Source organism: Spermophilus citellus (genome assembly GCF_964194105.1).
Source record: "Spermophilus citellus genome assembly, chromosome: 11".
Classification (NCBI taxonomy): domain Eukaryota; kingdom Metazoa; phylum Chordata; class Mammalia; order Rodentia; family Sciuridae; genus Spermophilus; species Spermophilus citellus.
This window is the reverse complement of record NC_138192.1, coordinates 126,865,227-126,889,368: the sequence shown is the minus strand read 5'-3', so window position 1 is coordinate 126,889,368 and position 24,142 is coordinate 126,865,227. Positions and strand designations below refer to the sequence as shown.

Genomic DNA, 24,142 nt, shown 5'->3' with positions numbered 1-24,142 from the left:
AGGCAGCTGGACTATGCCCAGCTTTGGGGCATCTCAGGTAAAGCCGTTGGGAACATTCCTGTCAAGGTGGGTGTCTGGACCTCTCTGTTTTGCCCTGGAACGCATGCAGCTCCTCAGCCTCCCTCTCCTTCTCCTGCTTCTAACCTCCACTGGCCGCCTAGTAAGGGCTCTGGACTTGCGGCCAATAGATCTGTACATGTATTTTATTACCTCCAACCAAATGCTGTCTCCATGTTACTCTTTCTAAATGTTTGGTACCTTCTGTGGTTCATTCCTAATGAGTTGTGTGCTAAGGAAAATGAACTGATAAAATGCCACAAGGATGAAAATTGGTGGCATTTTTCACCTGCCACAGTACTTGTCCCTTGAACCCATTCGTCAGGATAACTCTCAGGCAGTGCGCTTCATCGTGATTTATCATGTAGAGAGTTTTCTCATTGTGGACATTTTAGGGCCCAGAGCACCCTGCTGCATTTCTGTCCCTTTTCAGTGTACTCTACTGATTAGAAAGCAGAGGGGGAGGTAAGAGACTTGTCATGGAATAAATAAATCGCTCTTCTGCCACGGGGTGGAGGAGCACCAGGTTTGACCATCCTCAGGTCAGCTCAGCATAAGGGACCGGATGAGAGAATGTGGGTTTCAATCTGGTGTCATTTTTATTAAGTGATTTTGTCTTCAGGGGCTCACTTCAATGCCTTCTAGATAAATTGCTTCTGTCTTTGACAGTGACAATGACAATATTTCCAGGCTTCACACTTCCAAGAGATAATTGACAGGACAAATTGCACAGCGGAATTCCCTGAAGACTACAAGACAGGATGCAAAATCTCAAATCACTCTGCATCTCTGGCACAAGTTATAATATGGCTAACAGAAATACATCTGTCACTTACATACCTAATGGTGAGACACATACCATGTTAACCAACAGCTGAAGTGATGTACATCTCTTTATTAAAGTTAAGAAATAGTACTTAATTATTCCCAAATATTGGTTATCAATAGACTTAATTTTTTATTCCTGTGATATACATTTACATAATAAAAATAATAATAGACCTCCTAGTAGTTTTCCACTAATAAATTTTTAGAGTCCATCAACACACACCCCATGCAAATACTTGAGGGAAAATGCCAAGCAAACAAAAATCATTTTCAATATTCAGGATATTTAAAAAAGTTAATAAATTAATTCATATTGACAAAGGTATGTGTGCTCTACTGCCAGAATTGTTGACATTCATAACAGAGTCCTGGCCAAGTAGTGGTAACCATTTGTCCTCATCTGGGCATAGCCACGGGACAGCAGGGTCCATGCCCTACCTAGTAAAGCCGAAGGGGATATGCCAAAAACCAGACCTCAAAATGGTATCCAAAACTCAGTCTGGAGGAAAAAAAAACAACAATTTTCAATCCAAGGTCATCTGACCATCCTCAAGATGACCCACAGAAGGCTTCAGGGCTATTGCAGTTAGAGATGATGCCCAGGTCTGCTCCAAGCTGAGGTTGGCCTCTCAGTCGACTTGTTGAAGCTCCTGAGGGCCTTTTTAGAGGGAGGTGCCAAGTCCTGCTGCACACGCGTCAGGCTCCAGAGCAATCCCTTATCACATGTTAACTTGGTATGTTGGCACATGATTCACAAGGAGTGGGGGCAGCACACTAGCACATATAATATTTGCCCTTGGGAATCATTCTGCAAAGTAGGGATTGTTTGCTTTGTAAAACACCATTTCAGAGTTCTTTAGGAAGATGATATCTCCCACATTCAATTATTAATGCTGGTAGCATAATTTAAATCCCTGGGCTATGCAAACACATCTCAGGTTAAGGACAGTTTAATTGCCTCTGACTCCAAACCCCTGTTAAAATGTTTAACAAGCCCTGGTGGAGTGTCTGCCACCTTTCTATGTCCCTGTCCAGGCTTTGGTCTCATTGTAGATACTTGAAGAAATGGCCATAGAAAAGATAAATCATATAAGAATGAAAGATAACAAAGAGGGAATTGAAGGAGTAGAAAAGTCCTTGGCCTTGGGTTGGAGGACTTAAGCTCCCTGTCTTGCTGTTTCAGAGACCAGCAAGAGTGATTGGGACAAGTGTCCCCAAATCTTCAGGCATTAGAATCATGGTCTCTGCAACAGAGGAGTGGTGTCAGGTTGGTAAGGATGACCCCATGCACTTCTAAAAATCTCATGTGCTGGTGACACACTCCAGACTCATCAGGAGTGTGTGGCAGTATAATGTTCAGTACTTTGAGTCTAAACCCTAAGAAAACTTTCCAATCAGCCCTCCAAAGAAAGACAGATGAGACCAAAGAAAATTGGAGTAGATGCTGGGTAGCCTAAAAACTCAGATTTTTATGACAAAAACAAAGTGGTTTGATGTGCCAGAGTGGAGCCCCAGGTGTGTCAGCTGAGTCCCAGTGCCCATGCGCCAGTCAGCAGGGTTGAATGTGAAGTCTCTGATGGCATTCTTACTGCCAGCCTATTTCATTTGGGAGATTAAGCTGCTGTGTGTCTTCTGCCTTCCTGGCTCTCACCATGGTCTTCAGTGCACCTGTCCAAAGCCCTCAGCCACCTGGTCTACCCCAGCCTTGTTTCAGGGAGCCAATTACAGTGAATATAGAGATTAACGAGGTTTCATGGCCAGAGCAAGGAACAGACTCTTAATAGGGATCTTTCCTTCCAGCTGAGCATGTGAGGAGAAAGGTCTTTAAGGACCCAAGAGAAGTTATCTAGGTTTGTTGAAGGTGCTCATGGAGCTATTTGCATGCCCTTCTCTTATATTGGATTTGTAACTGTAGAGGTCAGTGTTGCCTGTGTGCCGGGCAGTGCTTTCTCCAGTAGGGAAAGAGTTTTATCAGTTTTGTTCCCTATAATTTGCCTGTTCATGGTGGGTACTCAGCGAACATTTCCCAAATGACTGACTGCATACTGAAACAGCTGAGCTGCCAGCCCAAAGCTTATGGCTTCCATTTGTCCCTTTCAGCCAAATTCCTTCCTTTGGGGGAAACTTAAGTCTTGTATTAAGACTTTCAAGTGATTGGATAAGACCCACCTACATTATGAGAATTAATTTCCTTTATTCAAATACTTCTTGTGTAAATGTTGATTACATCTAAAAAATGTCTTGTTTCTTGGAGGTTGTTGTAAGTAGGTTTGGGATATAGCCATTATCCCCTGTGAATCAATTTGCAAAGCCCCTCCCACATTTTATTTTCTTCCATGAAAGCATGGCTTGAATAGTTACCCACCCAGTGACTGTGTGTTGGAATTGGGGTGACAAGTCCTTCCAAGCAGAGCATGAGAAGAGTGTCATCAGGAAGCCAAATGTTACGCTCAGAAATACATCAGGAAAGCAAGGATTGTAAGTTGAGTTTTTCATTCATTTTTCCCCTCCAATCAAATAAGGGGTTAATTTCAAGAGTAGTTCATTATTTCAGCATATTTTTATTAGTTATGTCTCCAGAGACACAGAACCAATGGGGTGTTCATGGAGGTGGTGAGTGGGGAGTGGAATATAGAGACACACACAGAGAGAAGTATTTTAACAAATTATTAAGGGATTGGCTCATGCAGTTGCAGTTCTCAAGTTCAAGAATCTTGCAGACAGGAGACCTGGGGAAGAGTTGATGTTGCAGTCTTGAATCTGAAGACAGCCTAGAGGCCAAATTCCTGCCTTTCGGGGAAATTATCTTACATTAAGGTTTTCAAGTGATTAGATAAGACCCACCTACATTATGAGAATCAATTTTCTTTATTCAAACACAACTTGTATAAATGATGATTATATCTAAAAAATATCTGCACATTAATGCCTAGTCTGGTGTTTGACTAAGCAACTGGGCATCATAGACAAACTCAATTAACCCATGCAATCCACCCTCACAATGCTTAATTATATGACACATCCCAGAAGTTAGGTCAGGGAGTCATATGCTTAGTTGGAAGACATGAAAATTGAGAGATATGGATCTAAGAGCTACTCTCTTACTTATGGACCCAGGCAGCCACTGACTTCCCAGTGGAAAATGAGTGGATTGGTTTCCAATGTGATCACTGATAGGTTCACATTTTCCATTGCATCCTATCTTTTGAACAATTTCCTTTGCCTAGCAAATCACATTATGCAAATGTGAATTCATTATTTGCTAAAAGATACAATATGCAATAAGAGAGATGCTGTCAGAAAACAGTTTTTTCAGCTATTTTGAAATGCTAAAAACAGTTGGTAGATCATCACTGCTTTTGCTGTTTGTATGAGTTAGTCTGATCCAGTCCTGACCACTCACTGGCCTGGATAAATTACTTACATTATAGAACCAGAATAATGGTCATACCCAACCTGTAGAACTATTATGAAGATTCATGATCCATATAAAGCGTTTGGCCTAGTACTTAGTGTAAAGTGAGCCCTGGGTAAATGCTAGTAACTGGTCTTCATACTGCTATTGCGGAGGCTGGGAGTTGGTTCTGATCTCCCCCCCTTCTACAGTCCCTCTCTGCTCTTCTAGACTTCCCATATTTATTATTTGGTGCACAATAACCTCATAGATTTCACTGTGAACAGCATTTATCCTTGAACACATTCTTCATGGCTTAAAGCATGCTATGCGTGTTCATAACTAGCAAATCTGTTTGCATTTTGTTCTGTCAAGTGATTGGCATGTGGATCCCCCCTCCTCAAAGTGTCTGGTGAAGTTTTGCTCCTCTGTGCACTGCAGAGAGGGAGTGGGTTAAATCTAGGATCTGAAGTCTCTGTGCTCACCCTTTCCCTTCTTTCTGAAATGTGCAGGTGGAAATTGATGTGAGGGAACAAGAGCTTCTCATGGGTATTTGGCCCAGAATTAAGAATGCTGGGTCTTCTTTTGCTCATCTTCTGCCTTATACTCCAAAGGCTATTAAGATTTCCAATTAAGTTTTCTCCATCCTCTGTTCCTATCACATTATTTTATATCAGCCAAGAAAAGGCAGTCTTCGACAGACAATAAAAGAACAGCAAGATCTTTTATGTTCCAAGAAAGATCTCTAGAGAGTCTTTGTTCTTGATGTGCCATTTCTGAGAAACCCAGAAGTAAACTGAACCAAATCTGGGCTTGGGATGCTGGAAATGTCCAATTGGGAGGCTGAAAGTCCCTGGGTAACCAGGGGCTTTGATTTGTACATGATCGTCCATCCGTCTCATGCCCTTGTTAGGGGCCCTTGTTGTTAGACCTCCCTTCCTACCATCAGTCCAGTGTTAGGTGAGTGCCAGCTTTTCAGGCTGAAGGAAAATAGGAACTGGTCACCAAGAGAAAGGAACAGTCCCAGCCCAGCCCCAAGAATGAATGTTAGGCAATGAGGGTATTTTTTTTTTTCCCCACAGATGAAAAGGGAACAGTGATTCATGAAGAGCTGGCTGGGATGCTAGAAGGAGAGGTTCTGAGGAGACGGGTATTATGGTGTAGATATTAGGTGTTCCCCCAAAAGGTCACAGGTGAGGCAATGCAAGGACATTCAGAGGTGAGATGATTGGGTTACAAGATCCTAACCCAATCAGTGAATCAATTCCCCAAGGGGGTTAACTGAGTGGTAACTGAAGGCCGGTGGGGTGTGGCCGGAGGTGGGTATTAGGGGTATGCCTTTGGGGTATGTATTTTGTGGCTGGTGAGTGGAGCTGTCTCTGCTTCCTGATCATCCTGTGAGCCGCTTCCTTCCACCACACTCTTCTATCCTGATGCTCTGCCTCATCTCATGCCCCAGGGAAAGGAGGTGGCTGTCTCTGGACCTTTGAAACAGTGAGCGCCCAATAAACTTTTCCTCCTTAGAATAGTTCCTTTTTAGTCACAGCAGTGAAAAAGCTGAGTAAAAAATGGGTCTTTCCTAATTAGAGGCTGTTAGCTCTGCAGACACCCTGGTGGGCCCCTTGCCTCCGTGCCCTCTTGGGTTGTCACACGCTGTATTTTCACATAATTTCTTCAGTCAAGGTTGGGCAAAGCCCACTTGTTCACACTGCAGACATCTTGGGGATGTCCATTTATGCCATTGAATGACACAGGAGAAAGACTTTCAATTTTTGCTGTTTGTTTTTCTCAGAATGATTCATTTGTAATAACATTCTTGCCCAATGCCTGTCTCTGCAACCATACCAAAAAAAAAAAAATGCTAGTATTTATTGCATATTTCCAACTCCTCGTTACTCCTCCTGAAGACTCTTCTTGTCATTTTATAAGTCCCTTTGTTCCAACTCCCTGGGTGGTGACGGCTTGAAAAATCCTCTGTGTACTATTTTGGAGAAGTTTAGTGACCAATTTGGTGACCTTGTGTTTCCTGTCACTTTGTGGCCCTGGAAGATTGCAGCTTGGATGGGGCCTAGAAGGGAGTCATTCATCTGGAAAACATTCACCTCTTTCACAGACGGGAAGGAGAACAGGATTCCTATTAGCCCGACCTGACCTTGGTGTACAACTATGTGGATGGGAAACCTCCTGGAGTTCCTGGGTGTATTGAGTCCTGTGTTCTCACTAACAGGGAGAATGTGCCCACAGCAGAGCATTAGAGGGAAGATTCCTGTGGCAAGAAGGGACTTCTCTCCACATATCTAGAGCAATCCCTGTGGCAGTGTTGATATAGACCTATGCAGGTATAATGCCCAGTGCTGTAAGGTTTCTCTTTATTGGGGCCCATATGTTTCTTGGCCCAATATACATAAGGGACATTGTTCATGCACAGTGTAACTGAATCTTTGGGATTTTGAAGCAATTGAATTTTTAGTTGACAGGTTCTAGTTGTACATCTTTCTTGTGTGCAGTATGCTGTTTTGGTAATTTACATGTCATATAATCATCAGCTCCAAGTATTTACGTTATTAGGATCCCAAACATGTATCACGTCTTTGTGATGAGAACATCCGGAATCTCTCTTCTGGCTATTTTGAAAACTCAGTGGGATGCCTTATTGTTGACTATGATCACTCTTCGGTGTGATAGAACACCTTGTCTTCTCTCTGGCTGTGACTTGGGACCTGCTGTCCCCACTACCTCCTTCATCCTCTTTGGCCTCTGGTGACCACTCTTCTGCTCTCTACCTCTGTGAGCTCAGCTGTTTTCGATTCCATGTTCCTATCATTTTCAGCAACATGGATGAACCTGGAGATCATATTGTTAAGTGAAATAAGCTAGGCACAGAGAGACAAGTTTTTTTTTTTTTAAAGTTTTACTTTACTTCTCTTGAAAATCTAAGTCACAAGGTAAATTTTTATCAAACTATATTTTGACGGACATATTATTTGCAAAAAAAAAAAAAGTATAAAATTCTCTTTTGTCTAAAGGCTGAATAGTGTTTTTCAGGGAGTCATAGTCAACATTATGGGTTAGTGGCAACCTCTGGAGAGCTGTAGGGAGAATTTGGAAGTACGTGGCCTGGCAGCAAATAAACTGATGCACTGGGGCAAGTGCCCAGATACAGAGAAGGATCCAGAACCTGGCCCGCTATAGATGTCAGTAGGGTAAGTTTGAAGGGGTTGTTCTAAGAACAGACTGTCCTAAAACTTTGTTTTACCATCTCACATTCTGCTTTCAGGAAAACTCTATTTAAATCATTTTTTTAATTTCATTTTTTGAAAAATCATTCAAACAATTCCTTTGCTGTATTTCTTTTCTTTGTATTTATAATAATGTCAAGAGATTCCTGACAATTTTATCAACTCCACAAAGGTAAGAGTAGTTTCATTGACTTCCAAAAGCTTAACCACTATCACACTTCAGACCCTTGGACTCATGTTTTGTGTTGACTCAACCCTGGAGGAACCAGAGAGCAGCTCGTTCTGGGACTGTTTAGGAAGGGTTGAGCAGGGCCAGTGCTTTTGATTCAAAAGAAGACCAGGTCAGGAGCTCTGCCAAGCTCTGTCAAGCTGTAGGATGGAGCTGTCATATCTAGAGAATCAACCAGTCTCTGGCATTAGAGGGACATGTTGCTAATCATGTGTTTTTAGGAAGGGCGTGTCTGTCTGCCCTTCCTTTGTGGCCTCTGTTGAAAATTCATTCAAATGTGGATGGAAATTGTGGGTGTGCCTAGTAAATATTTGGTGTGACTGCTGACCCTTGTCCATGTCACAGTTGGGAGGAGCAGTTGCGTAATGCTCTTTGAGCTCTCCTCCTTTTGCTGGCTTAGTAACTCTATACTTCACAACAGAAAGTCAGCGGAACACTCAGATTAGTATTTGTGGAACATCTTGATGCTTCTCTGTTTACAAAGAAATTTTGGAAAGATGCCAAAAGACTGCAGCTTTTTAAATTGGAAGCTTTATTTTCTTTTATTTCATTTTTTTTTCAGAGATTATACACTTTTTTTTTGTTTTTAGAAAACAAATATTTTATGTATATGTTATGCTTTGGATCTGGATTGTATCCCAGAGGCTCATGTGCTGAAAGTTTGGTCGGCAATGCAGCATGTTCAGAGTCGGGGCTCTTGGGACGTGTTTGGATCATGAGGCTCTGACTTCATCAGCAGATTAATCCATCCAGGGACTCAAAGCTGAATAGGTTATTGTGAGATGGTGGAAAACTCTAGGAGGTAGAACCAGTTGGAGGGAGTGGGTCCTTGGAGGAGTGCCCCTGGGGACTATATCTTGTCCCCCCCCCCCACCTGCTTCCTGGCTGCCATGAGCTAAGCAGTTTCCCTCCCCCATGCCCTCCACCATGATGTTCTGCCTCACCTCAGGCTCAAAGCAATGGAGCTGACCATGGACTGAAACCTCTGAAGCTGTGAGCCAAAATAAACCTTTCCTCTTTTAAGTTTTTTTTAACTTAGGTATTTATCACAGTGACAAAAAGCTGGCTAAAACAGAGTTTGCGTGTGTATAAAATATATATACATATATGTGTAATTTTGTTTTACATGAAAGTATATAAGTGAGATTACATAAATACAAAGACATGCTATCAAGTTGTTGATTCTTTATATATGTATGTGTTTCTATGGGTGTATGTGTAAAACCGGCACTCCATTTTATCTGATATTTTTAAAAGATTTCTAATATTACTTTCTGCAATTTTAAAACAAGAATAAATTTTGTTATTAAAAGTGCCTGGGCAACAGACAGTAGAATCCTGTTACTTCTTTGGGAGGACCCCCTGCGTCTAGGATGCCCATATGACACCAAATTTCCTCTTATGCTCTAAGGATGGGAATGATGAGCACATGGCATCAAATGGAATGGCTTCATACAACAGCAAAACGGTCTGGGTATTTGACAGGTGTCTTTCAAGTCTCTTTCTTCTATGTTATTTCCCTCCTAGGTTATTAAGATGTTGCTGAAATTCCCACATTTTGCTGTCCCAAGAATGCATCCCAGTGTCACTTGTTGGCTTGCTTAGGTGACTGTGGCCACTCCTCATATCTGGATCTAAGGTTCTGGGCTTTAAAATAAGTTAGTGATAACAACACTCCATCCTGACCCACAGGCTCTCAGTGGATCTAATGGATATGACATGGTTTTTGCCATCAAATGTGAGACAATATTAATTATCACCATTCTGTGTCTGGGGGTTTGCTTTGACTGTGGACATACATAGTGGGTATCTGACACCTTAATTTTTTTTTTTTTTGGATATTTTGATCTGCTATTCACATGTCACTGGTAAAAGTATATTGCTAAATAAGTTACTTTTATAATAAGTTAAGTTTGAAGAGATTGCATCCATCTATTATGTTACCTTACTTAAAATTGTATTTATTAAGTAGCTTTAACTGTTGTCTTAGGATACTGATTTCTGCTCCATGCTTCTTTCAAGACCACCTCCAAAATAAAATAAAATTTTATTTTCCTTAAAATATTTCTAGATCATAAATATTGATAAAGAGGGTTATATTATTTCTTAGTTGCCAAAGTTTCGCTATTATGAAATATTTTCTGTAGGTGTATGTCATCTACAACTTCTGATGAAGTTATTTTAAAAGTACCCTTTAATTGAATTACAGAAAAAGTTCCCATATACTTTTTGAAAGAAATCTCTTTGTTTGTGTGTTTATGCATTTGTATAAGAGACAGAGCAAGCTTTGAGAGCAGATCAAAGGAGTTCCCACCCTCCAGAGGATTTCTTCTATAAAATGTAAACATAGTTATTTCTAGTTTCAGTGAACAGTAAGAAAGAATATACTTTCATTTTGGGCACTGAAACAAATTTCCCTTTTTGTTTTTTCCTCCAGTTTTTTATTGTTGTAAAACACATACAACATAAAAGTCACATGAGTGTACATTTTACTTGCCCTAAATGCATGCATAAGGGTGAGCCACCACCACCACCACCACTATTTATCCCCATATCCCTTTCCATCCTGCAGAGTGGAAACTCTGTACCCTTAAACCAGAACTCCCCATTCCACCCGCAGCACCAGTGTAACTTCTGTGTTTATAATTTTTACTATTTTAAATATTTCACGTAAGTGAGATTACAGTATCTGTCTTTTAATGAATAGCGTATTCTGCTTAGCTAATGTCCTCAAAGTCCATCTATGTTGTTCTGTGTCAGAATTTCCTTCCTTTTTTAGAGCTGAATATTCCATATTTACTGATCCATTCATGTGTTGATAGACACGTGGTCTATGTCCACATTTTAGGTATTTTGCATAATGCTTCTGTGAACTTGGGCATAAATGTCTCTTCACGATCCTGCTTTCTATTCTTTGGGTATACACCCAGAAATGGAATTGCTGATAATTCTGTTTTTAATTTTTAGGTGAGCTGCCATATTGTTTGCTGTGGTTTGCATGTGGTGGGTGTGCCCCAGACACCCATTGAGACTAGAGACTTTACCCTCAGGGTGGCACTATTAGAAGGTGGTGGAATCTTTGGGATGTGGGACCTATTAGGCACATGAGATGTTTCTGGTCATCCCTTTGATATTTCTAGTGAGAAGGTTATAACAGGACCAAGCCTGGATGCCACCCTGCTTCCTGTCCTCTTTATCCTGCTCCCCTTTCGAGATATGACTGCTGACTCTTACATATGCTTTTGCCATGAGCCACCACACCCCCCATTCCCCTACTGGCAGGTCTTGAACTTTGAACCTGCAGAATGCTTAGCTGGATAAGCCTTTTTCTCACTACTGTATAGGTATTTCATTTGGTGGGAAAAGCTCACTGACACATTTTTCCACAGAAGCTGTCCTGTTGTAGGGTCCTGCCCACCGTGCACAGACTCCCACTTCTTCCTACCCTTGCCAACACCTGCTGTATTCTGCCTTTGTGAGAGCAGCCATGCTGATGGGTGTAAAGCCATATCTCCTATAGTTTGATTTCTGTTTCCCTAATTATTCATGGTTTTGAAGCTCTTTTCATGGGTTCATTGATTATTTGCATGTCTTCTTTGGAAAAATGTCTACTAAAGTCCTTTGCCCATTTTTGAACCAGATTTGTTTGTTGCTGTCACTGTTGACTTTTAGGAGTTTCTTGACATATTCTAGACATTAACCCCTTGACAGATTTCTAATTTGCAAGTATTTCTCCTGTGATTTCCTTCTTAATCTCTTGGTACTTTTTTGATTCATGCTTTAAAACATTTTTCATAAAGTCCCATTTGTCTCTTTTGTTTGTGTATTACCAATTCCTTTGGTGTCATAGCCAAGAACTCCTTGCAGAGTTCAATATCAAGAAGCTTTTGTGTTTTCATCTGTGAGTTTCATAGACTTAGGTCTCATATTTTATTTATTTTTATTTTTTACTTTACCTTTTTAAAATTAATTCATTTCAAAATTAGGTGTATATGACAGCAGAATGCATTTTGATTCATCGTACATACAATTGCAGCACAAGTTTACATTTCTATGGTTGTACACATTGTAGCATCACACAGTCATACATGTACCCAGGGCTAGGCCTTTGGTGTATTTTGGAATTTGTCTTTGTATATAGCCTTAAGTACAGTGCTAACTGTGGATATCCAGTTTTCCCAGCACCATTTATGGAAAAGACTGGCCTTTCCCCCATTGAATGTTGCTTGGCTTCCTTGTTGAAAATCTTTTGACCCTATGTGTATAAATTTCTGAGCTCTCTATTGTATTCCACTGTTTCTGCTTCTGTTTGCTCAACTCTACCTTTGAAGACCTCTAGTTAATTTTCCATTTTTTTTCATTCTATCATAGTTTTCAGTTCAAAAATTTCTGTTTTGGTTCATTTTAAGTTTCTATTTTTTGTTATTTCCATTTGTTCATGCCTCCCTTTCTTGACTTTCCCACATTTTTCTGTAGTCCTTTGAAATCTTAAAACAGTGGTCTTCAAGTATTTGTCCAGTAGATCTGCCATCAGCTATTATTTCAGTTAGAATTTCTGTTTTGTTTTTTCCCCCATTGAATGGGCCATACACTCCTATTTTGTTACAAATCCAGTCCAGAGGGACAGGCTGTTCACCTGGTTGTTCTCCTGGGGATGATGGGTGCTTTCAGCATCTGAGTCCCTTTCTTCCACCCGTTGTCTGTTTCGCCCTGCAGTAGCACTCCCACCCTCCTGGCCTTTCCCACTGCCTGGTCTTCTGCGATTAGTGGGGCCTCCTCTCTTCCTTTCTTCCTGGCACCAGGCAGGCCTACTGAGCTCACACGCTCCATCACACCCAGGTATATGCCCTCCCTCAAGTTTAGCCTGTTTCCCTCCAGTGTGGCTAGAGGCACCAGGGCCGTCCCATGCTGTGGCCTGATATGTGGCCATCTGCTGTGGCCTCTTTCCCTGCAGCAGGCTTGCATCTCCCCTCCCTTCTCCTCTTTACCCCCCAGCAATATTTGCAAAGAAAGTTCCGCCTAGCTTCGGAGGCCTGGTGCCTTGAAATCCAATGACTCAGCTTTCTGAGGCTTCCCCTGAGCAGGGCTCCACGGCTCCTCTCTGAATTCCTCGGGTACTTTCCTGTGCCCCTTGCCTGCCCTCTCCATGGTCTGCCTGCATCTCCATTGTATCTGTGCATGGGCAGAGGTTAGTGGTTGTCCAGAACCAGACCTGGCGAGCAGTGGAGCTGGGATGTGAACCTCACTTTCCTTGGATATGACGAATCCCCAGTCACTTCCCTCCTGTCAATTTCTGACCCTCCCCACTTTCACATCAACCTCCTCTCCATTGCCCACAGCACAGGGCTTTTGTGTATAGTAAGCTCCCAAAAAACCTCTAGAATGTACAGCACCTCTGCCTCTTTCCTAAAAAGTCATCTTTTTAAAGGGACTATTCAGTTGACACTTGTTTCACAGATAACCAAAGCACTAAAGGATGCACTGGTACCTCCCTTCTGTGTCCTAAATGTTTTGTGGTAGCCTTTATTTCCCTGCTAAACATAAATATTGATTTGAGATCCTTGTGCCAAAAAAGTTCTTTATCACGTCTTGCTGTTTCCACGGATCTTTCTCAGGGCTGCTTCTCCCCATATCCATAGTATTTATAAGTGGGTTGATTTTAAAGCTAATTAAATATTATTTTGTGTTATCTCTTATCTGGTCCTCAGGTTTTATGCATTTCCATAATGCTTATTTCCCAATGGTAGCAGTTCTATCCATTTTAATGAATAAAAAATAAAATAGCTTAAATCTCTTCTTGGTATATCTTAAATAAGCTTTTTTTTAAAGACAGTATTTGAATAATTTAGAATCATGTTTCTTTTTTTTTTTTAAAGAGAGAGTGATAGAGGGAGAGAGAGAGAATTTTTTAAATATTTATTTTTTAGTTATTGGCGGACACAACATCGTTGTTTGTAATGTGGTGCTGAGGATCGAACCCGGGCCGCACGCATGCCAGACGAGCAGGCTACCGCTTGAGCCACATCCCCAGCCCTAGAATCATGTTTCTTAGTTGGGGTATTGCCTTCTTGCTATTTAATAAGCCAGTATTCTAGTCTTATCTGTAGATCTTTCATTTATTATCAAATAGTCAGATGCCCATCAGTTCAAACACTATTTACGTTGAAAAAGAACTTGGCATTGTTGCATTTAAAAAAAATCATCTCTGGAGGGGAAACAATCATGCTTTAGGCTGTAACTTAAGTAGACCAGTTTTGCGTCCTTGGCATTAGCTGGAAGCCTGCAGCCTGATGAAATCAAAACCTGGAAGATTTGCAAAGAGAATCGGGCTGGGAGATAAGTTTAACAAAGCTTTTGTTTTTCAGATGCAGCATCCTTTGATTCCTTGCTGTCATTAAATTCTGTGTGTGCATGGTGGAAAAGAAACTTTGAGTGACCTTATGATGTTAAGGAAATGCTAAATTATGTAAAAGATCCTAATCGATCATTTTTAATTTGAAAGGGGGAAAGGGAGAGGGAAATAGTTCTCTAGTTATTTGATTTTAAAATGCAAATCTATTTGAAGAATTTCAATACATTTGCCAAGTAGTGAACTGCTAGGGAGAAAAGGTAGAGATTCTTTCTGATGACAGTCTGTCCAGGGGGTGAGAGAGGTGTCTGTGCGTCTCCACTGCGGTGCCCATTCTTCCACTGGCGTGCAGAACCTGCTGGTGACCTCTCCCTTTGTTTCCTCTTTCCTCCTGCAGGTCACCTATCTGGGGAAAGTCTCCACCTCAGGCATGCAGTTTTTATCGGGCTGCACCGAGAAGCCGGTCATCGAGCTCTGGAAGAAGCATACACTTGCCCGAGAAGATGTGTCCCCAGCCAACGCTCTCCTGGAAATCCGACCATTCCAGGTGTGGTTGCATCACCTTGACCACAAAGGTGAGGCCACGGTCCACATGGATACCTTCCAGGTGGCCCGCATCGCCTACTGCACCGCCGACCACAACGTGAGCCCCAACATCTTCGCCTGGGTTTATAGGGAGATCAACGACGACCTGTCCTACCAGATGGACTGCCATGCTGTGGAGTGTGAGAGCAAGCTGGAGGCCAAGAAGCTGGCCCACGCCATGATGGAGGCCTTCAAGAAGACTTTCCACAGTATGAAGAGCGATGGGCGGATCCACAGGGACAGCTCATCCGAAGAGGTTTCCCAGGAATTGGAATCCGACGATGGCTGAATGGACTTGAGATGCTGAGCAAAGGCAGCATTGATCACAGAGTTCCAGATGACAGGTGAATGAGCAACGATTCAAATTTGGGATGAAAAGACTGCCACACTATTGGCTGACCATGCTTTTTAAATTCCGAAGAGCAATTCTAAATCTAAAGAAATGTATCATTAAAGTAATTACGTTACATTGAAATCTGCTGCTGCTGTGACTGTGAGGAGGGTGGGAGCTTGGATGGGGAGGAAGGTTCTAGACTTTCTCTTTTTTTTCCCCTTATACCAACTCCTCCTCGTGGGAGATCTTCATGCCGACTTTTAACACTCTCAGGCAAATACTCTGCGGCTGTTATTTGAGGGACCATTCCAATCTGCCTTATGAAATCCAACCAGAATGTTAGAGGCACCTCTGGATCCCTGTGGGGGGCAGCAAGGGTGCTGATGCTGGTGCAGAGCCTGCAGGGTGGAAGGGACAGCTCAGGAGGACCTAGAGCTCCTCTCCACGGCATGTTCCAGACCCTCCTCAGTACGTGAATCAGCACAGCCTTTATCAAGCTTTACAACTAACAACCTGATAGTTGGCAGTTAATTCGCAGTTAAAGATAATGCTTTTATTTACATGAATATATCAAGTAGTACCCTCTTATTGTATTCACTTCATCTATTTTCTTAGAATACTTGCAACTACTAATAATCCCTTCCCTTCCCCTGAACCATTCATCCTCCCTCCCCTTGCAGCATCCCTAGAGAAATGGATTCTCAGCATCCACTGCAGGACATCAAAGGGAAGAAAATGATCAAGCAAATGAAATAAACAGTGAACACACCAACCAGAAATCTAAAGCAGAAGCTCCCTGAGAAAAAGGGAGCAAACGATTAGCACGTAACACCCCCTGTGGAGGCTGACCCTTTTACAAACCTGATTCATGGTCACTTGCTTGGTCCATGGTCCTGTCTGATGAACCCTCCATGGAAAGCTTCAAATCTCCTTTGCCACCACAAGGAAGCTTTGCTCCAGCACTCAACACTGCTCTCAAGTAGGGAATGAGTTGCGTAAATGCAGCTGGTCTAGAGAAACTATGTCCACTGTAACCTAAAGGGAAATCTTATCTTGTTCTCTGAAAGTTGGTGATGTCTTAGAGTCAGAATTGCCCATTGGTTCATGGTTTCTAATGAGAAATTCTCCCTAGGAAAGCTGAGAATTCTCAGTCTCACAGATCTTTAAATACCATCAAGAATGGAATGTGTTTCATGGGATGAAATACAACGTGTTGGTTCAGATACATGCATTTAAGGCTGAGAGCAGATGAGTAATTTTCCAAGTAATACTGCTCCTTTACAAAGTCTGTTTTCATTCTTGGTAATGCTAGGGCACTGGGCACCTTAGAAGCCTTAAATGAAAGCCAATATAATCCAGACAGCGATGGTGTCAGCATTTGGTCTGTGGATCTGTGTGTCCTTGTATGTGTTTGTGTGTTTGTACGTGTGCCCCTGTGTGTGGGTCCAGTTTTCAGGCATGTACAGTGAGCATGGCTCATACTGAGGAGGACTCGTCTCCTGAAGATATGCTTGTTGCTTTACGACATATGTAAACGATTCTTTAGCATAAATGCATTCATTCTTTAATAAAAATATGTTTGAGTTAATAAATCTGAAGAGTTTCATACTTTGTTTGTTTTCTTTTCCAAGCAATGGAAACCCAAATAGCAAAATAGATCAAATTGAGTAAGTAGAACAATTCTATCTAAAGAAAATTTTTATACTTGCTCATAAATTTCCCGTTCCTTGGTTGTGTTTAAAAATCTTGTTTTATCTTCTAAATATTTAATTTGTTTTTAATGGTTAGCCTACCCTTAACTGAGATAACACACCAACAGTTGGAAAGAGTTATTTGGTACAATAGATTTATTTCAGAAGAATGCCTCCAGAATATTTTGCAAATTATTGCTATTTTGAAAATCCCCTGTACATCTTTGGAGAAGCCATGCTGAAATCCTGGAAGGTAAGCTCTGAGGAGACTGGTTAAAAACCATCTCCTCCAAGCCATGATTTCTCAGAATGGCCCCATCAATCAAGCGAGGCAGGTGGCCTTGGAGTCTGTGTGTTTTCAGAAATGCCCTTCGTGGTATCAGTAACAAATATAAAGGCTTTTAAAGTGAAAATGTGGGTGCCTGCTAAAAAGATGAACTCAAGTGAGAATTACTACCCAACTCTTGTGATGGAAATGGCTTTTCTCTTCAGTCCAACTTTCCCCAATTTTATTTCCACTCCACTGTCCTTGAACATACATCTGAAAGGAAGAGAAACAACAAACCAGACAGCATATATTTCAAAACCATGTCATTTTCCTCTCTGAGTAAAAGCTGAATCCCAAGTGCATTTGTGGTTATTTTTTTTTTTGGGGGGGGGGAAACTTTGCTAATATTTTTTTCAGGGTCCTAAGTGACACATGCTATGTAACTCACTCAAATCATATTGACATGACATTTTGCATGGGATGAATGGTAAGCAATAGAAAGATAAATACACAAAGACTATGAAGTCTTTGGTGGGGGCCAATAGTTATTCCTCTCAGAGGGAAGATCCAGGTTTGTAATTTTTTTTTTCTTTTTTTTTGGTACCAGGGATTGAACTCAGGGACACTTGATCACTGAACCACATCCCCACCCCTTTTTATATTTTATTTAGAGACAGAGTCTTGCTGAGTTGTATAGGGCCTGCAATCCTCCTGCCTCAGCCTCCCAAGCTGCTGGGATTACAGGCCTGCACCACTGGGCCCAGCTGTAATATTTTTAAATGCTTTTTACTCCCGCTTCCTGGGCTAGCTTTTCTATGTCCCCTTCCTGTGAGTTACCTCCTATGCTCCTCAAAATATCCTGTAGGCAGGTTTGACAGTTGCTTCAGACATGAGGAAACTGAGGCTTAGAGAGATGAAATCGCTTAGTAGAGGCAAGGCAGGTGGGGTGTGTTTGATCCCTCCGGTCCAGGCCTGAGGCCCTGTTGCAGCAAGATCCATCATACCTGGGTCTTTCATTTCCATTTCTCTCAAAATCACCTAGCTTATTATAAATTCGCATATCTAGAGCATTCTGAAGAAGCATTCTTTGCTATTTATTTTGGAAGTATTTTTGGCCGTGATAGAATTTTAAGAGCCAAGCCCCAAGAAGCTTTATTTGAGCACAAAAAGTAATATCAACCCTTGATTAGGGATTTTCTGGCTGTGGGCAATGGTCACAATCCTCTTCTTCTCTTAAATCAAGATTTCTGTTTTGCTTATTTTGTGTTGCTCAGGACTCATTAAAACACTCCATCAAGTCCTTCTGGTACAGGACTCTGTAGCATCCTGTAATTTTTTTTCCATGTCATTCAGTGCCATTTTCAACCATATTTTTATTTACATATTTATGTAAATATCTGTTTAAATATCTGGTTAATTGTCTTAAGATGGGGAATTTGTCCCTTTTTTCCAGTTTTATCCCCAGCTCCTCTAGCAGGACGAGGCACTGGGGAGGAGCTCCTCAAGGTGAGAGATACACACACACAAGGGACAATCACTGTGTGTCTTTGATTCACAAATTCTAGGGAAGGATCCTGGAGCACTAGAAGGTTCCCTAGTAACTCCCCTACCCAGTTTCCTCAAAGGTGAGCAAATAGCTTTCTACTGAAGAAAAACACGGCTCCTCACCCAATTCCCAAAAGAAGCTGTGGCTGCCTGGAGATAAGGGCCCAGTGCTGGATGCGGCTGGATGACTGAGGGGGCAGCCAGGTGATGTGTCTGCGGACACCAGCATTTAGTGGATGAGAGAACTTTTGTCATATGTTGTCCCTGTTTATTTCTGTCATTTAAAAGAAGAGAATGACTGTGGAGGGAGGGCACTTTTACATTCTGATAAACGAAGCCTGATGAATTTGGCTGGGTTTTTCACCAAGCTTATCCTGTAGAAATGTCTTTTTTTCTTTTCTGTCCCCTCCTCTGCTTTTTCTATTTCTTTCTTTCTTCCACCCTTTCTTCCTTTTCTCTCTTTCTGCCTTCCATGTTTATTAACCCCTCGATACATTCCAGACTCTGTTGGATTTTAGAAGGCAGGAGTCTGTATGCTCTGAATCTGAAACCACACATTCTGGTTTGTGATCCACTGGTGCAAAACTTGGCAAGACTAAGGAACAGTGAAGCTTTCCTACCCTATTATTTATTTATTCATTTATCTTAATTAGATGGGACATGACTTAATTCTTCATTGTCTACCATTGCTTAAATATTCAAAAAACATGTTCTTCCAGTCTCTCAGATATACACTAAACTAACTTAGAGTGAAGGTGAAGACACCCATAATTGTCAGAAGGCAACTCCAAAATTCTGATTGATCTTCAACTTTTCTTCGTAATGATGAGATTTGGCTCCGGGAATAATTTGGCTCCTGGAATAATTGATCAGCTTGAAACCTTTGGCTTCTCCTTCTGAAGAGGTGCCAAATGATAATAGTCACAAGAAGAAAACTAAGTGTGGTGCAGAGAAGCCCAAGCATAGGAAGAAAAACATTGGGAAGGGTAGAAACCAATTGTTCAGAGGATATTTGGATATTTGCAAATAGACCTTACTCTGGATATTTGCAAATGAGCCATATTTGTTAAAATGAATCTAAGACATGGTGATCTTGTACAATTGAGCACAACTAATGCTCCCAGACTTGTGGAAAGTGTTTCTTTTGGAATGCCCTAGTAAGATTATCTTGGGCTTTGCTTATGCACACAAAATTGGGGATTCAACATGAATCTGAGTAGATTTTCTTTGGGATACTTAATGGTTTTTACATTAAAAAAATAATGTTCCTAAGTTTTTGATAGCTTGGCTTAGAAGTTACTCAAGTGATAGTAAACTAATATTAGTGACAAATTATGTATTAATTCAACCACCTCATAATAAATAAACCAATAATTATCAATATCTCCATATCTATACCTTCTTTTAAAAGCTATTTTCTAAATGAATACACACACACATATATTCCTTTTTGAAAGTGTATATGTAGGTAAATATGGATTATTTTAAAACTTTGTGAAATTTGTAAAATAAAACATGATACTACATGAGACCTGTTTGATATTAATCCTATCATTACATTGCCTTAGTTGCCCTTCCAGAACATTCTTTGCCTTCTGGGGGCAAAGCTTAAGAGAAGCACGTAAGGAAATATCCACTTAGGAGGAAGAGCCAAGAGTAGGCTGCATTCCATAGTCTTTTCTTTTTTAGGGATTAATTATTTTAATGACATAGTTGCATATATTTATAGCATACAAAATGATGTCTTGAATATGCACATATTGTGGATTGTCTAAATCAAGCTAATAAACATGTGCATTGTTTCACATAATTGCTTCTATGGTGAGAACAGTTTAAATCTCCCTTGGCAATTTTCAGGAAATTAAAAACACAGTGAGATGTCATTTTGCACCTGTTAGAATTACTACTGTCAAAAAGACAAAAGATAACAGGTGTTGGTGAGGATGTAGAAACGAAAGGGAAACTTTGTACACTGTAGGTAGGAATTTGAGTTGGTGAAGCCATTATGGGAAACAATCTGGAGGTTTTTCAAATAACTAAACACAGAATTGCTATATGATCCAGCAACCCCACTTCTGGTTATGAAATCAGTATGTCAAATAGATTTCTGCACTTGTCTTTCATGGAAACATCATTCACAATAGCCAATATGTGGTATCAACCCAAGTGTCCATCAGCAGGCAAATAGATGAAGAAAATGTGCTATATAAATATGCACACACAAAAAGTTATTCAGCTTAAAGAAGAAGAAAATTCTGTCATTGGCAAAAATATGTATTAATTTGAAGGGCATTTATCTAAGTGAAATAAGTCAGGCAAGAAAGACAACTGCATGATCTTACTTATATGTGGAAACCAAGCGTGTAGCATTTAAGGAAACAGAAAAGTGGTGGTTACCAGGAGCTGGGGAGGTACTGGACAAAAGAAACAAAACTTCAGGTTAACAGAGTAGTAAGTTCAACAGTCTACCATACAGCATGGTTACTGTAGTGAACCATAGTTTATAATAGTCATGATCACTTTTTGATGTAAATTTTGGATCAGTGAAGACTCAATCTTCTTATAGGTCTAAACATTGTGGTTCTGATTCCAATTTTGCACAAAACCCCACATCTAACAAGTGTCATCATGTTTGTGATTGGATTATCTTCATGTAGAGGGTGTTACATGAATGGAAACATCTCCGATGGGGGCCTGGATGGAACTGGGCCCTTAATTTAGCCCTCTCTGATAGCTTACTGTCTTTCCCATGCTGATTGCAATAGCTTTTCCTAGAATTGAGTACCACGCTTCTAGAAATTGGTATATTTAAAGCTTGTTTACCTTAGACAAACTAATTAGAAGTTTGTGGGTTTAGTCTTGAAAATGTTAGGTTTTATGTTTATTTTAATAAAAAAATATAAACAGGATGAATAATGTTGCTATAGAAAATACAGCCTATTTGGGAAACCATTGGTAATTGACTAGATAAAGTATAATTTCAGCATATGAGGGAAGCCAGCTTGACTGAAATTGCACCTTTGCAATGTTCGTTTCAGGCCACTTTTCTGTTTATAAAAGTGAGTTGTTCAAGTGGGTTATTCACTACACAAGAGAAGGTTAACATAACTCTCGACTAATTCAGAGTCTTGAAAGTAGTAAAATTTCTCTTTTTTAAAGTATCCGTCATTTATGTTCCTCTTCCCTTTCAGATGGTATAAATGTTTGGTTCTAAAAATAAAACCTAAACCCTAAAATGAACCTTTGTCAGAGAAAGAGCTGTTGAAATAACTCTTCACGACTATTTTTTTTTTTCCTCTCTTAAATGAGGACATTAAATCATTGTATTTCACCTTAAGAAACTCAGTAACTAATCAAGGGCATATAGTAAATCAATTGTGAAATTTATTTTTAATGGTCTGACTTGTATTTAAAGTTCACAAATGTTCAGTTTTCAGATCTGTGAATGTACTTGTGACAGCATTGACCCCCTTCCATCTGAACATACTTTAATTCTATTTGAGTCACATATGAGATTCTGAGGGTGATTCCACCCAGCTTATGCCCTGCCCAGTGTCCATAGTAAACAGTGCCAAGTGGGAACTGGAAAACATCTCCTGCTCCTGTAGCAACATTTATGTGAGAGGAGGGATCAGCCTGTAGGAACAGAAACTTTTGCAATCCACCAGCCTAGGAGGTGTATTTTGCCCACAGGTGATATATTCACAATTCACCTTAAAAATAGCAGCTGTGAGTTTTACCCATATCTCAGTTCTTAGTCTACTGGGCGGTGGGTGGGGAGGGGCTTCTGGTTCACAATGACACTGGTTTTCCTAAAGGTTCCAGATAACTTGTCGACCTTTTCTTCATTCATTGCCCATCACTAACCCGCTGGGTTTATACTTAAGGAGACAGGGGAAGGAAAGGAGTAAACTGTTGGAGTGCAGAAGCCGTGACCAGCACTGTCTCTAGGGATGGTTATTCCTCTGTAAGTGGCATCTCCACTTTGCAAAGGTCGCACTGTTAGGCAGCAGCAGAGTTGGAATTCAAGTTCAGACGCCTAGAACATCCAATGCTAGACACCTCACCCCTCCGCAGGCTTCACAAACCCAAAGAGGGGCCGTCAGTGACCAGAGATCATGTTCTGGAGAAGAGCCATTGATCTGACCTCAGGGGTTGCCTGACTTCTAACCTCAGAATCCAAACAATTGGAAGTGCTGACTCATTGCATTCTAAGACTTCAGGATGGAAAATATTGCTTCTTAAGAATCAAAGAATTGTTTCCTTAGTAATATTTCTTCTCTGTTGCTCTTGAGAGAACAGCATGACACGATCCACATGTTAGAAATAAGACAAAATTTAGAAAACAAGACGGAATTCATTCTGGAGGGCCCCCAGGTACACTCTATGGTCCATGGCAGAAGGCCCTGAAGATAAAGGTTGGTGTCACTCACGTTCCCCTAGGTGGGACGCCCAGGCACAAGTCTCATTTCTTTCTTCTTCTCTCTTAATCCTGCCATTGACTCCAGGCTTTCCTGGCCCCATCGCGACAGGGATGGGCTGAAGTCAAGCACTAGCAGCTCCTGAGGAAGAAAGAGAGAGCCCTGCATTACCCACCATTTGGTTGCTGTCAGCTCTGATAATTTCTGCACATGTGATGTTTTTGTCTTTTTTTCTGTAAACGGCCTTCTTAAAGGGCAGTCTCCACATGAAACTTTTCTCCCATTTTACTCTCCTATTTTGGGGCAAGGAATTGTTATGGTTTAGATGTGAGGTGTCCCCCAAAAGGTCATGTGTGAGACAATGCAAGCAGGTTTGGAGGAGAAATGATCGGGTGATAGCCTTAACCTGATCAGTGAATTAACCTGCCCCCCACCCCCTCCCCCGCCATGGGATTAACTGAGAGGTAACTGGAGGCAGGTGTGGTATGGCTGGAGGAGGTGGTTCACTAGGGGAGTGGCCACGGGGCATATATTTTGCATCTGGAGAGTGGAGTCTCTCTCTCTCTCTGCTTCCTGATCAGCATGTAAGCTGCTTCCCTCTGCCACACTCTTCCTCCATGATGTTCAGCCTCACCTCAAGCCCGGAGGAATGGAGCTGGCCTTCTATGGACTGAGACATCTGAAACTGTGAGCCTGCAAATAATCTTTTCCTCCTCTACAATTGTTCTGGTCAGATCTTTTAGTCACAGCATCAAAAAAAGCTGATTAAAATAGAATCTGCACATGTAACCTCCAGCCTCACCATGTCTCTGGGCCTCCAGAGTTTCTATTATTCCAACTTAAATTTGATTATGCCAGACTTTTGCTTAAAATCCTCACACTGTCTGCAAGATAAACTAATTAGTGTCTCCCCTCCTCCCCTTTGAGCCCTCTCTTCTTAAGTTCATATTTTAGAGTAATACACAAGCTCCTTCTCATGTTCCCAACTTGACTCTGTGTTGCCCTGGACAGGGACTTTAGTATCTCAGGCCTCAGTTTCCTCATCTGAAAAGTAGGCCTAATTGGTGCCTAACTCACAGGGTCAATGAGGATGGAGGAGAGGACACAGGTGGAGAAGCTAGGCCAGGGCTCCGGCCTTCAGAGCTTTCACTAGCAAAGCTTTTGGGGGTTTTCATTGGCTCTTTTTGTTCTCCCCTAGGAAC

The 24,142-nt window shown here is 41.2% G+C and overlaps 1 protein-coding gene across 3 annotated transcripts in view; it reads left to right on the top strand.

The window, feature by feature from the left end:
- PID1 (phosphotyrosine interaction domain containing 1) overlaps window positions 1-16,605 on the top strand; it is a 219,616-nt gene extending 203,011 nt beyond the window's left edge. For 2 of the 3 annotated variants that reach the window (XM_081262377.1, XM_081262378.1), the window contains exon 3: window positions 14,494-16,605. In XM_081262377.1, the coding sequence (XP_081118503.1) occupies window positions 14,494-14,970 (477 nt within the window). In that variant the 3' untranslated portion in view covers window positions 14,971-16,605. The remainder of the gene's footprint in view (window positions 1-14,493) is intronic. The other variant, XR_014018163.1, reaches the window with a different exon arrangement.
- The last annotated feature ends 7,537 nt before the right edge of the window (window positions 16,606-24,142 follow it).